This window comes from Dendropsophus ebraccatus, chromosome 1 (assembly GCF_027789765.1).
Source record: "Dendropsophus ebraccatus isolate aDenEbr1 chromosome 1, aDenEbr1.pat, whole genome shotgun sequence".
NCBI classification, from domain to species: domain Eukaryota; kingdom Metazoa; phylum Chordata; class Amphibia; order Anura; family Hylidae; genus Dendropsophus; species Dendropsophus ebraccatus.
Genome location: NC_091454.1, coordinates 119,124,766 through 119,139,749, shown reverse-complemented (window position 1 = coordinate 119,139,749; position 14,984 = coordinate 119,124,766). Strand labels below are relative to the sequence as shown.

The 14,984-nt window shown below is 41.7% G+C and overlaps 1 protein-coding gene across 5 annotated transcripts in view; it reads right to left on the bottom strand.

Moving 5' to 3' along the window:
* Positions 1–1,745: 1,745 nt before the first annotated feature.
* The window catches only part of ATXN7L1 (ataxin 7 like 1), an 83,371-nt gene continuing 70,132 nt past the window's right edge, over positions 1,746–14,984 (bottom strand). For 4 of the 5 annotated variants that reach the window (XM_069977617.1, XM_069977632.1, XM_069977653.1 and 1 more), the window contains 6 exons: positions 13,501–13,757; positions 12,926–13,118; positions 11,258–11,379; positions 9,662–10,592; positions 5,338–5,412; positions 1,746–3,250 (listed from right to left, as the gene is read on the bottom strand). In XM_069977617.1, the coding sequence (XP_069833718.1) occupies positions 3,209–3,250; positions 5,338–5,412; positions 9,662–10,592; positions 11,258–11,379; positions 12,926–13,118; positions 13,501–13,757 (1,620 nt within the window). In that variant the 3' untranslated portion in view covers positions 1,746–3,208. The remainder of the gene's footprint in view (positions 3,251–5,337; positions 5,413–9,661; positions 10,593–11,257; positions 11,380–12,925; positions 13,119–13,500; positions 13,758–14,984) is intronic. The other variant, XM_069977625.1, reaches the window with a different exon arrangement.

The window sequence follows — 14,984 nt, the reverse complement described above, 5'->3', positions numbered from 1 at the left end:
AAAGCAGCAAAGGAAGAGGCAAGATTTTCAATTTAACTCCTCAGTTTCTGAACACAAGAAAGGGAGAAAAAAATAAATAAATAAGTAAATGATCATTCGCGGGATCATTATGATCTTAAACAAAAAAAAACTGTGCAAAAATAACAAAGATATGTACATATTATTGTCATCTTTAGAAATATACAACATAATCCATATAAAAAAAATATAAACATTGCTTTGACTTTCCTAATTTTCATTCTGCAATTTCAGTCAATTATCTCAGCAAACATAAATTATTATAAAATTAACACTAAATAACAAAAAAAGTCCTTAGTATCCTTAATGTTTTCCCCTGAACAATCTTAGCACTGATTCATAATTGCTTTTACACATTACAGGTTCAGTATGAAGCAGTATACGGAAAACAAGCAAACATCCTTTTCTGTAGTTTCGTAGTTTGAAAATAAGCCAAAGTATTAAGTGCACTTTTAACACTGTAGAGACAGAAAGTGTTTGGTATGACTGATGTTTGGAAAACTTTGATAAATACCCTTTAAACACAGGGAGAATACATTTTTTTTGTACAAAAGGACAATGCATATGATAAAACAGAGTAAAGCAGAGAAATGGTTGATTTTATAATTGATTTAGGCAACATATTACTAACAAGTAACTGTTCTGTGCAGCCCTTGTGTTGCATTTCACCTTTTTTGTTTCATAAGTGAATTGAAAAATGAAGCTCAGGTAATACATGAGCCTTGGTCCTGTAGCCCATTAGGATACAACCTATTAATTCATCAGTTAACACTTCAGAAGCCAGCTAAGCTGTCTAGGTAGATACATACACATGTGTAGAAACAAGATCCAGACCACTAGGTTAGGCAGTTTAAAACATAAGGATGAACATTATAAAAGTTATAGCTTTTGTGAGATTTTAACCTCTTTATTATATTAAGTTTTTAGAATTTCTCTAATATTAAGTTATTTTCTCTGCAAAGTTTACTAACCTCCTAGAGTCCTTTATATGCCCACAATAATTTATAACTATGATAGCTTAGCAGAGGTGAAATGAAAACTCTGCAGGGCATAAAACCCTCAAGCAGGAGTATGGCTTAGGCCCATTCACTTTTTTCCAATTTTTTTTTCTTGTCTTTGTCACCAGTATACGGACAAAATGATATGCTGATTTATATATCGTGTAGTACATCTTGACTATATGTACACAGTCAACTAGTGATTACATTTTTTGTTTGTTTGCAAGGTTCAAAAAAGTGGTAATAGCCCCAACATAGTCACTAGTAGACTAAATTTTGTCAAATATACCTATTTTTGTCAGTATTCTGATGTAGATGATGAACAAAGTGTGAATGTGGCCTTAGGGAATCTGCCACTTTGACAATGCAGTCTTATTTGCAGGCAGCATGTCATAGAGCAGGAGGAGATGAGCAGATTGAGATATAGTTTTGTGGGAATGTTTTAAAGATAACATTTATTCATCTAAAGCTCTGCTTTTTCTAGGCTAGGTGGTCAAGAGGGCTGTCCTGCTCAGCAATCAACAGCTCTCCCTATGGAGTACATTTATACACAGCTGTCAATCACAGAGTAGGGCTGCCCACATGACTACTTATCCCAGAATGAGACAAATAAATTACCAGTCCAACCTGAAACTTTTCCCACGATAAATAAATATTAGAGATGAGCGAACCTCGAGCATGCTCGAGTCCATTCGAACCCGAACTTTCGGCATTCGATTAGCGGTGGCTGCTAAATTTGGATAAAGCCCTAAGGCTATGTGGAAAACATGGATATAGTCACTGGGTCACTGGCTGTATCCATGTTTTCCCAGACAACCTTAGAGCTTTATCCAAGTTCAGCAGCCCCCACTAATCAAATGCCGAAAGTTCGGGTTCGGATGGACTCGAACCCAAACCCGATTCGCTCATCTCAAATAAATACACACACACACACACACACACACACACAACTCCTCCTTCTGTATAACACATTGACTTCATTACTTAATTTAGGACTCTCATATACTGGGTGCTTAAGGACCACATTTGAATGTTCAATATATAACCTGCTTCAGTACTGTCATCAGATCCCTGACCACTCATTGTTTTTCACACTTGTTTATGTTCCAAATGTTAAAGTGACTGTACCACCAGGCCTGGGCTGAAGCACTGGAGGCAGGCAGACTCACCCCCAGTGGGAGGACCCCCCCCCCACTCTATGACGCGATTCCATTAGAATCAGAATCAGGGGGTTTCTTCCAACTGGGGTGGGTCAGCCCACCTCCAGTGCTTTAGCTCGGGCCTGGTGGTACATTGACTTTAAGTCATTTTCTACCAATGTAGTTGTTCCCCTGGAACCATGCATATGAGATGTTCTGGAATTAAATGTTCCACAACTAGAGCGTTCTTTTATGATGTTAAAGAGTAGACCACTATTTCGTTCTAAAAAGAAACAATACATTAAACTAAACTAACTTTAAAAAAAAAAAAAACATGGTTCATTACTTTGTTTGTCTACTGAAAGTCTATATTATAATCCACAAGTCTATTACAAGTCTAATTAATCCAGGAAACTGGTAACATAAGAAATTGAGGAAGACTTCATAAAATGAAGAACACTGCTTCACCAATTTTCTTTTGGATCATAAAACACACTCTAATGTGAGGAACACTGTGTAACAGCACATCTCCCATCACAAATGCAGCAACTATACATTACATTGCTGTGTATTCTGGTAATACGAGTACAATATTTCCAAACAAATGGGCCTCTAGAAAAAATCTGTGACAATCCACATGGGTTTGTAGCTTGCACTTGTAGCTGAGTGCCAATTTTAGTCTGCTGCAGTACTCTTAATAGAACTGATATCATAAAGAAACTCATAGTGGTAAAGAAAAGAGAAAAATAAATAAGTACAGACATTGCTGATGTGACCTTTTTACTGGCAGAAGCTGGGGAGAAGGAAGAAAGGGTTTCAAGGCAGATTTTGCTTTTCTCCTAAAATACCCTTGAGATCGAGAAGGATTCTACAGGAAAAAGTAATACACCAACTAAGTGACAAAGCAAAAACACCCAGTTTGGTTCTGTAAACTTTAGACTAACACGTCTCCGTCATGTAGTTCTGAAAGACGACATTGTCCCTGTCCACTGCAAGTGAACAGCTTGATTGGCTGCTGAGATCTTAAAGTAATCGTCCAATATTCTCCCAGTGTCATGGAAGTGTTCTTATCCTGCCAGCACGATTCGAAGTCTTCTTAAAAACAAAGATATGCAAATCATTACAAGAATGCTGGACAACAATCATTTTGTTGTAACATATATTTTTCATACCATTAAGACTAAAGACCTTGTCCCTTTTAAAGGGGTACTCCAGCGTGGGAGCACTTTTGCGCTGGGACCTGGGACGAGGTGGCCAAGGGAAAAGACGTCCACTCACCTCCCTGGTACCAGCGGCGGGTCCCGCATCGCGGCGCTCTGGTGCCCGGCCGCTTCCGGGTGTCTGACGCGGGCCCGAGACGTGACGTCTCAGGTCCGCTCAGCCACTCAGTAAAGGAGGCGGGATCTGAGCGGACTTGAAACGGATCCCGCCTCCTTCACTGAGTGGCTGACACCCGGAAGCAGCCGAGAACTGGGCACTGGAGCGCCGCGATGCAGGACCCGCCGCTGGAACTGGGGAGGTGAGTGGACGTCTTTTCCCTCGGCCACCTCGTGCCGGTCCCAGCGCAAAAGTGCCCCCATGCTGGAGTACTCCTTTAAGCAGCCTATGATGGAACTCTGATTTCACAGAGGATGATTACCCCCCCCCCCCACCCCCGTTCATAACCATCATATTTTAGTCACTGAAAAGCGGCTAGACTTCTGGGGTGCCCGGTTTTACTAGAAAGAGCTATTGCCTTTTCACAGGGAAGGAGTGTGAGTTGCATGCAACTCTACTTGCCAGAAAAACACACAAAACTTGTGGTGTAACATTTTGAAGTAAGCCATATAATAGTTGGCCTAAACGTAGACTACACAGTGAGTGTAAAGATGCACAAAATCTTTCAAACAGTCTAAGCCACTGTGATAAAGTTGGTGTACACTTACGCTGTCTAGTCTACGATAGTTTACATAATTAGGCTATGTTCCCTATAGTATTCTTAGTCTTTTGTAGTCATAGTAATCTTTTGGTCAGTCTTTTTTCAACCAAAATCAGAAGTGAAGCTGACAGGGCAAAATTATAACGGAAAGATATGCACAGTTTCTTTGTTCTCAACCCACTCCTGGATTTGGTTGAAGAAAAAAAAAAAAAAAAAAAAACGGCCAAAAACCTGAAATACTCTATGTAAACATAGCCTTAAACTGGATAAGTAAATTTAGGCCAGTGTCTTTCTAAGAAAAAGTTCATTTCAATATATTTTATAATTATTCCATGCATCTGTATCTTTGCCAGTAGATGGCTAGTATTCTAGGCTGACACAGTGAGCTCACATATAAGCAATCTGTTTCTAAGTGGTATTTATAGATTAAATGTGCTTTGCTCAGATGCCCATCCCACCTTAAAGAAGCAGTTCACTTTTTTTTTTTTTTGCCCCCCCCGGGTAGCCGCTGTCATGTATACTTACATAAGATGATCGGTGTCCCGTTCCCGTCGGTCAGTTCCGTCCCGCGGTGCCGTTCACATCGGGCGCGCGCTCACTTCCGCCGGCTGCTGCGAGTCCTCTTCTCTGCCCAGTGATTATACGCCGGAAGTCACTCGCTTCCATGCATTCTCTATGGAAGCGCGTGACTTTCGGCGTTCAAATGACAAGGGAGAGAAGAGGAGTCACAGCGCCGGCGGAAGTGAGCGCGCGCCCGATGTGAACGGCACCGCGGGACGGAACTGACCGACGGGAACGGGACACCGATCATCTTATGTAAGTATACATGACAGCGGCTACCCGGGGGGGCAAAAAAAAAAAAAAGTGAACTGCTTCTTTAACACTGAGATACTCTACATATAAACCAAAACCCTTCCAGACATTAATTGTTGTTGGCGGTGTTCATATCTGTCCATGGCTATGTTCCCACAACATTTTGTCTTGTCTGTTTATAATTTTTAAAATGACATCCGTCAGTTATTTCGAAGATTATGCTGTTAAACAAGAGAAAAAACTGCAGTTTACGATCACTGCAGATGCTGAGGTTCAAACATACACAATGCTATTGATGGCCAATGAGCTATCAAACCAAAGTACACTGCATGCTTTCTTGTGGCCTCTGAGAGTTTGTAGGTCTATTTGTCTATCTGTAATCTGCATACAATTTATTTTGATATCTTAGTAACCATATGCAAACGGAGACACCTTAAATCCATTTACTTACTTGTTTGTTGTGTACAGGATTGGATGTACTTGAAGAAGTAGATTGTGACAAAACTACACTGCTACTTTTCCCCATCTGGTAAGAAAATGTAATAGAAACAGAAAGAATTACTCATAGAAATGTGCTACATGTTTCCATAAGGTCACTTTCACATGGCGGTAGTTTGGTCAGCACTTCCCATAAGTATTCGTTAGGCTCAGTTCATAACTGTGTTGGAGCCTCAGTTGCAAATTAAGTAAAAATGCCTGAACAAATAAAACACCACATCATGCTCTGCTATTTTTTTTCTGGCAAAATGACAGCCCCCTATTATAGCTAAGCACCACTGGTGTCAATCAGGTGATAGACCGAATAGAAAAAAGGAAACATGAACATAGAAGTGACCAGTGGCGCCGCTGCGACCCGGCCTGCCATGAGGGGGGGCCCGCGAGGCCCCCCCTCGCCACTGCACTCTCTTGTGACCGCAAGCATAATTTTGCTTGCGGTCACAAGAGTTCTATGTTCTCCGACTGATGCGCGGCTGCCGGGGGTGTCCCGTCCTATCCCCGGCAGCGCGGCGAATCAGTAAGCTCCCTATGCCGGCTGGGGCCCTGACTTCCGGCACAGGAAGCGCACGTCAGAGACGCTTCCTGTGCCGAAAGTCCCAGCCCCGGCGTACAGGGAGTTCACTGATGCGTGGCGCTGCCGGGGATAGGACGGGACACCCCCGGCAGCCGCGCATCAGTCGGGGACCGGACCAGGAGGCGAGAGGTTCGACGTGGGAACGGATGGCAGGTGAGTTTTTTTTTTTTTTTTTTTTTTTGTTATCTGCTGTGCACAGGGGGAGGAGAGGAGGGGGGTAATCTATAAGAAGGGAGGAGAGGGAAGTCATCTATAATGGGGGGAGGGAGAGGGAAGCCATCTATAATGGGGGGAGGGGGAAGCCATCTATAATGGGGGGAGGGGGAAGCCATCTATAATGGGGGGGGGGGAGAGGGAAGCCATCTATAATGGGGGGGGGGGGGGAGAGGGAAGCCATCTATAATGGGGGGGGGGAGAGGGAAGCCATCTATAATGGGGGGGGGAGAGGGAAGCCATCTATAATGGGGGGAGAGGGAAGCCATCTATAATGGGGGGAGAGGGAAGCCATCTATAATGGGGGGGGGGGAGAGGGAAGCCATCTATAATTGGGGGGGGGAGAGGGAAGCCATCTATAATGGGGGGAGGGAGAGGGAAGCCATCTATAATGGGGGGGGGGGAGAGGGAAGCCATCTATAATGGGGGGAGGGAGAGGGAAGCCATCTATAATGGGGGGGAGAGGGAAGCCATCTATAATGAGGGGAGGGAGAGGGAAGCCATCTATAATGGGGGAGGGGGGAAGCCATCTATAATGGGGGGGAGGGAGAGGGAAGCCATCTATAATGGGGGAGGGGGAGGGAGAGGGAAGCCATCTATAATGGGGGGGGGAGGGAGAGGGAAGCCATCTATAATGGGGGGGGAGGGAGAGGGAAGCCATCTATAATGGGGGAGGGGGGGAGAGGGAGGCCATCTACAATGGGGGGAGGGAGAGGGAAGCCCTCTATAAGAAGGGGGAGAGGGGAGAGGGAAGCCATCTATAATGGGGGGAGGGAGAGGGAAGCCATCTATAAGAAGGGGGAGAGGGAAGCCATCTATAATGGGGGAGGGAGAGGGAAGCCATCTATAATGGGGAGGGGGGGAGAGGGAAGCCATCTATAATGGGGGAGAGGGGAGAGGGAAGCCATCTATAATGGGGGGAGGGAGAGAGAAGCCATCTATAATGGGGGAGAGGGAAGCCATCTATAATGGGGGAGGGGGGAGAGGGAAGCCATCTATAATGGGGGAGAGGGGAGAGGGAAGCCATCTATAATGGGGGGAGGGAGAGGGAAGCCATCTATAATGGGGGAGAGGGAAGCCATCTATAATGGGGGAGAGGGAAGCCATCTAAGAAGAGGGGAGAGGGAAGCCATCTATAAGGGAGGGGGGAGAGGGAAGCCATCTATGGGGGAGTGGGGGGCCATCTGTAAGCAGGGGGGAAAGGGAGCCATCTATAAGGAGGGGGGAGAGGGGAGCCATCTATAAGGGGGTATAAGTAAGGGGGGAGAAGGCCTATAAGGAGGCTACACAGAGGGGGGCATATACTATAAGGGGGATTACATAGTGTCAACCTACCCACTAAATGAGGGCATATAGGGACCAATACAGATGTGCAGTTAGTAGAGAGATAAGGATGGTGCCTAATGGAGTGAGGAGCCCAATATGTTTGTCTGGCAGATTCTGTGGATTCGTGGCTCGGAGAAGTTCTCATAACGGCCCAGGACGGATGGAGGAGAAAATTAAAACGACTCTGATTAGAGAAGACGCCCCTTGTGAGTCACCTGATATAACTGCACTATAATGTATATGGTGTACAGAGCCTGTGTAGGGCTGGGTCAGCCTCTATATGACTGGATGAGGTGATAGTGATCTGTGTACAGTGGATTATTCAGTAGCAGCGGTGGTGTTAGTCAGTATGTGGTGGTAATATTTGTTACTTTTATCTGGTACTGTGTTTTATTGGTCTCAGTATGGATTTGGTCAGTAACAATATGGTGGTGATGGTAGTGGGTATGGTGTAGCGGTAATATTTCCTTCCTATATACTGGTAATATTGGTCTCAGTGTACAGGATTTGGTCAATAACAGTATGGCGGTAATATGTATGGTGATAAAATGTTCTCTTCCTATAGGCTGGTGTTATTGGTAATATCGGTCTTGGTCGTGAAAAGGGGGGGGGGGGGGCCCAAGTTGACCTCTCGCACCAGGGCCCAAGAGACATTAGCTACGCCCCTGGAAGTGACTATAGGCTGAGCCAAAACAAAAGAGTGACACCTAGGAAAACTCTAATAAGATTCTAGCATCTGTGTTTTGGACCAATTCTTGGCCTTGGTCTTCAAATACTGACCTAAATACGACTGTGTGAAAGTAGTCTAATACATACATGATACACTATTCTACCATAGTGTTCAGCTCACACTTTGCAGAATGAATACTCTCTACATATACTCTATATAAAGTCTTCTAGAATTTTTCACAAGAGTATGGTTTTTAAGACTACTTGCAGCAATAAACCGCTCTAACTACATATGTCATACCCATCCCTTGACTGGTATTATTTAGTAACACATGCTTTTTTCCTGTCAGAACCTTTGTAAACATTGTGCCAATAAATAAATAAAATAGACAAAATAGTATACACTGTATAAATATAGCCTAACACCAACTGTTTCATTCATGGTAACAAAGATTGGATAGAAAGGCATTCACACTTTCTAAACGATTTGTTTTGAAATTGGATATTTTGAAAAGAGTTCAGTTGATCAAAAAGTTAAGACAAAAAAAAAAAAAAAGATTATTTTTTGGGGGGACATTTTTGTACCCTTGGCCTACGCCACAGAAAAAGTTGCAAATTTTTTGCTCTTTTTCGTGGTGTACGTCCCATTTAAGTCCAGCTCGTCTGATAGGTGGGTTGGGGGGGGCCTCAAGGAGGTGTGGCTTCCTCCTGCACCTGATTTATAATTTTTCGCAAACAGACGTAAGGTCCCAGCGGACCTACCAAGGGACATGAAACCTCTTAGTAAATCCGGCCAGGAAAACGCTGGTCTTAATAAATTTCCCCCCTTCACTCCTTTGGTGGAGGCTTAACTGCCAGAGAACAAAATGATGGGTAGTTGGAATCCAACAAGCAAATCTTTGCAGGGGAATGTGTATGGCCAGCTTTACACATGCAGGGGAAAGAGAAGGCCAGCTTTACAGAAGAAGTGACACACTGACTTGACATGAGATCAGCACACAATGGTTTCAAGTTACCTGGGTGTTACATTACCACAACTATAGAAATTATAAAATAGAAAGTGCCTTGCTAAAGTTTCCTCCTCCCCTGAGCAGCCTAGACATTTATGTACAGCATTCCTACAGTGAATATAATTCATGATTCATCACATGACAACATAATAGTAATAATTTTTTTCAAAATGTGTTCTGTATATGTAACAGTTAAAGGGGTTATGCAGTGTTAGAAAAACATGGCCACTTTCTTCCACGGCTCTTGTCTCCTTGTTCAGGTGTGGTTTGCAATTAAGCTCCATTCACTTCAATGAAAAAGAGTTGCAAAACCCCATGCAAACTGGAGACAAAAGTTTTGCTGTCTTTGGAAAAAGTGGCCATGTTTTTCTTATGCTGGATAACGCCTTTAATGTTTAAGCAGCTTAAAACTAAATACAAAAAAACACCATGGATTGAGTTTGAGGTTGAGTTTTACACCCCACAGTAACTGTTCAATAACTTACCTGCCGAGACATGGAGCTATTTGGAGTATCTGGCACAGAAGATATAAGGTTGGTGGTGCTCTTTTTGTGAACACTGTTCATACCAGGCATTTTAGTGATTTTACAGGCCTTACTGCTTGCACTAGAGTTTTTACGCTTTTTCCCCTCAGCTTTGTCAAAGGGAAGTGGCAGCGAGGACACGGCGTTGTGCACTGCCAATGTGTGCTCCCCAGGATGGTGCACCAGGGAAGATACCGACAGGCTAGAGTCAATACTGCTAACAACCATGCTCATGTGTTTTATAGAGTCAGTTGAGCTACCAGATAAAGAAGTCCTTACTGGTGATTCCAGTTTGGCACTGATTGGGCTTGTTCCATTGTTTGCATTGTGCACAGACACACTATTATAGGAAGAAGTTGTCTGATAAGAGTTTATTGTAGCACTAGAGTTCAAAATGCAGTTTTTCTTGTGGGACCCTGAAAACGTAGACGAGGATGAAGTCTGTAAAGGTAATGAGGAGGAAGTGGTGGAAGAAGGCGTCTGAGGCTTTTTCTTTTTGTTACTTGAAGGCTCGTCGCTCCGCGATGACAGGTCTTTTGCTTTTGATGATTTTCCAGGTTTGGATTTTGGTGGTTTGTGTGATGGTGAGGGACTGGTAGTTGGTACTGGGGAAACAGCAGAAGGGGCTTTGAAAGTAGAGTCCATAATATTCAGTGTAGGTGCAGCATGGGAGAACGCAGTGGAGTGCGATGTAACAGAATTTGCATCTGATGTTGTTACAAAGGACGCATTTGATAAGATATATGAAGAGCTGGTTCTAGAGTTGGTGGGAGGGGAGGGAAGGTATACAGAACTCGGACTGCTGAAGGGTTGAAGAACAGATGCAGGAAAAGGGCTGTTGATATGCGCTGCTGGAGAAGGCATAGGACTATCTGCGGCTGGAGGGATTTTTCTTCAAAAGGTTTAAGAAAAAAAAATCATTAAACATTCATATTCTTGTTTGTATTTCTGCTGTATACACATAATACAGCGACAAAAATCACAGTTACAAATATAAAGTTTGTCCAGTGTACTGCAATGTAATACATACTATTAAATGTTTTTATTTTCTTTTAAGAAATTTTGTTGCATCTAAAAAGTGGAAATATTTTCGAGAAATGATAATGCACAGTCCTGTACTCTAATCATTTTTTTTATCTAGAATTACAGGCACACTTTAGTGTATTTGTTACAAGAAAAAAAAAACTTTTGACATGTCAGAGACATGTAAAAAGTTTTTATTAGTCATGGTTTGAGTGTTCAGACCCTGAACAATCAGTAGAATGAGTAAAGGAATTACTGAGTAATCCTCTCCCTGCTCCGTGTCTATGTGAGGATACATGCATACACATAGACCTGCATTATGCAGCCGTCTCTTCACGTGACACAAAGCTGGAAGAGGACATCGCTGAGTGTGACTTTTCCTGCTCTCTCTCAATCAGTTGTGGTCTAAACACTCTCTCTAAAATATATTTAAAGTTTCTTTTTTTGACAGTGCTTTTATTTATAATTAGATTACAAACATATTTAAAAACAAAATTACAAACATATTTAAAAACAAAAGATCATAAAACTTACTTCCACATTTGTGAATTCAAGTGTTTCTCCACCATGGAATTTAACGCAAACCGAAACCGGTCCCACCGTCTATCAAACACATAGTACCCTCTCCCCATTAAACGGCTTCCAAATGAGCAAAACTGAAATCCAAGTGCAATAAAACAAATATTGTCATTGATGTAAAGAATTGTTCAAACATGCAAAATATTCAGGCAGGGTTCACATATATCCATTCTATCATGATCTTTTTTCGTGTAAAATCAAAAACAAGTGATTAAAAAATTCACAAGTATTTTACCATTTTCTGCTGCAGAACAACAATGGGATGATTCTAGCACCAACTGCATTCCAATTTTTTACTACCACTCTAGAAGGAAACTGAGCCGGATTACCTGACTAGTGGGAAACGTGCCACATATGTTCTTATAGTGAGTAATCAGTCTCCCTTAAAAAATTTTCAATGTGTTACTTTATGGTGGTTCAGGCTAGGTTTACTTTACAGGTTTTTCTACAATGTGTAAAACACTAACGCAAAATAGGAGAGCTTGCAAATCTATCAAATAGAGAAACAAGATGAAGGAATGGTTTTGTTTCTTAAACAGATAATATTAGTACTTTTATGTCAACCTTTCACGCTCTGGTAAAACCTACAAAGTGATTTTCCTATAATAAAGACTAATACATTTTGTCGAAGTCCCTGCATTATGCAATATACTAAGGGGCCTTTACAGAGCCAACAAGCATTGCTATAAAAGCTCATGCAGCCAATAACCTGCCCATGTAAAAGTGTAAGCAATCAGCTGAGAAGCGGGTAAATGTCTGCTCATTGGCTGACCACATCTTTTGAGCAACTCCAAAAATAATTGTTTACCGGCCCCACCTCTCCCTGTGTATTTAAATGCAGGGATCGATTGTGCAGTCCGGCAGCTCAATTAATGTTGCCTTGTAAAGGCATTGCAAGAGAGGGTGCCGATCTTGCGGACAGTGCCAGGCCCATGTGATGAGCTACTGAATTAGCTACGGGTATGATGTTAATTACTGCTTATGAGATTCTTCTTTTAATTTTAGTGCCCCTACAAAAGAAACTCTTCCTTACATATTCTAGAAAACATGCATTTGAGCTGCTATTTCTTACTGCATATGGAAAGCAGAAACTTGATTTACATTGGGAAACCAAGCACACGGGGCTGTTCTTTCTCTAACATACACTTTAAACTGCTAACCATATAAATGGAATTGTTGCCTTTTTTGGTGTGCCAAGTTCTAAGTCAACTTTAAAATTACCAAGTTTGTGCTGAAAAAAGTGTTTTTATTTATTTTTGCAATGTATTGGGAAATCTTTTTTTCAAAGCGGACATGCAAAATCCTCATAATCAGGCAAGCAAAGTAGCGGTTCTTTTTGGCAACTCAGCTGTAATTAAACAATGCACATGCCTTGCGCCACAGCCATATTGGTGCAATTATTTTTATTTATTTTTCTCACTTAGCCCGGAATATACTGTCAAATTAACTATTCTGGGGCTATTAAAATTTAAGAGAAGAACAGTATTCTTTGAGATTTGTAAGAATTAAAAGTAGTTGCAGGAGAAACCGACAATGCAATATCAAGAAATTAGCAGCAATGGTAAACCAGCTGTAGTCCTGAGGCAGGGTTTATTACAGTATATGTAACAAAAGAGTACATACCGCAAGAGGTTTAGGGTGATGTCCAGAGTAGTAACAGTCTAATTTTTCTGTCTCTTCAACACCTTCAATTTCCCCTTCATCACTAGAAAGCCGACTGGCCAGATCCCCTGCCGCAGGATTTACAGCAGGCTCTGGCACAAAAGCACTGTGGTTCGATGAACTTGAGCTGTTCATGCTATTTGCAGAAGACGGTCTAATGGAATAGAAATGGTATATAATATTAGCTGCAGTGTGCCACACATGCTACATTATAATACTGGGTGCCGGGTTTAAAATAGATCAAATAAATTACATAATAAATAAATAAAAATTATAGGGTTTAATGATTGCAATTAATGTAATGCAAGTCATCCAATTACATGAAAATATTTCATGTCTCCTAAAACAGTCATACAGGGACTGACATACAGGGAATATTTATTGTATTGGTGGAATAAAGGTGAAAAAAAAAAATAAGCTCGCACAATAAAAACAGAAATCCTTTATACAGGTCCTCTTATTTATTATCCATACCTGGCTCTGGCTTCAGAACACAGCCAACGCCAGTAAGCATGTAACAGCAATCCTTAGCTCACCTAGGTAGGGTAGAATTGGGAGGTCGGGCTTTTGCAGGTGATGTCACTTTTGGTTCCGGAGCAGAGCTGGCAGATGACCCTGATGACTGTTCTTGCGTTACTGCAGGCTGGTTTTGATGAGTTTCTCTCGAGTTCTGTGGATGATCTTTGTCTTTTATTACCTCTTTATCTCTTGATCTAGCTTTGTGTTCAGCTAGGAGAATGTCAAATGGTTTCTTACGACCCGGAACAGCCCGTCTGTGGTTAAGTGTATGTGTCTAATAAGCAAAGAGAAATACATATAGATATTGTGCTAGTTACATTAACAAATGCGCTACAATGCTAATGTGCTACTATTTTAAAATCAGATTCTTTTATTGAAATTTTTTTCAAAAACACATTAAATACCCAACTTGTGTTCTCTACATGCAGTACTACTAAGAGGGAACCAGTCACTCCTGTCCTCTCTCCGCTGCTCATGAAAATGAAATGAAGCTCGTCCCTGCTCCATGGACCAGTGAGTTCTGGAAATTCTTTTTCTCTGTATTGCACTAATTTTACTTTTCAATGGCAGACTTAATGTTTGCATAAAATACGCTGCGAAACCAGAAAAAAAATTATATGCACAGTAAAATTGTAAAAAAAAAAAAAAAAAAACACAATATTTTTTCATTTGGGGGTGTGTGGTTCTTACGCCCATCGTAAAACTGACATGTTATCTACATTCCTCAAGTCGGTACGATTCAGTAGGCAACTTGCTTAACTTTTATATTATTTGATGGCTTTTTAAAAAAAATAAAACCTTTCAAAGAAAATAAATGTTCCTTTAAATTGCTTTATGACCATGCGTATAACGCTTTTATCCTTTGATCTATGGGGCTGTGTGAGGTTTCATTTTTGCGCCATGATCTGTACTTTCTATTGGTACCTTGATTGCATATATGCGACTTTTTGATCGCTTTTTATTACAATTTTCTGGATTTGATGCGACACAAACTGCAAAAGTTAGCAATTTGGCAGGTTTTTGCAAGAGATCAGGAATGGGATAATTTAATAGTTCGGGCCATTAGGCAAGCGCCGATACCAAATATGTTTATTTATTTATTTTTATTTATAAAATAGGAAAAGGGGGGTGATTCAGACTTTTATTAGGGGAGGGGATTTTTTACTAATAAAAAAACCCTCTTTTTTTTTTAACTTGTACATTAATTAGAAGTCTTACTTATAGAGATCAGTGTAGTATACTTAATACGGCACCGATCCACTAGATAGGTGCTCTTTTGGTCTGGTCTGCTGCAGACCAGATTAATAGAATACTGAGCCGGGATCAGCATCATTCCTACGCTGAGGCTCGGGCCAGTAAGGTGAAGGGATCCCCCCTCCGTGAACGAATTGAGGCGGGGGGTGGAAATCCAGCCACTAGACCACCATGGAAGTCCTAAGGAAGACCTTTAAATGCAGTTGTCATGTTTGACAGCTACATTTAACAGTCTTAATAAGCGGGA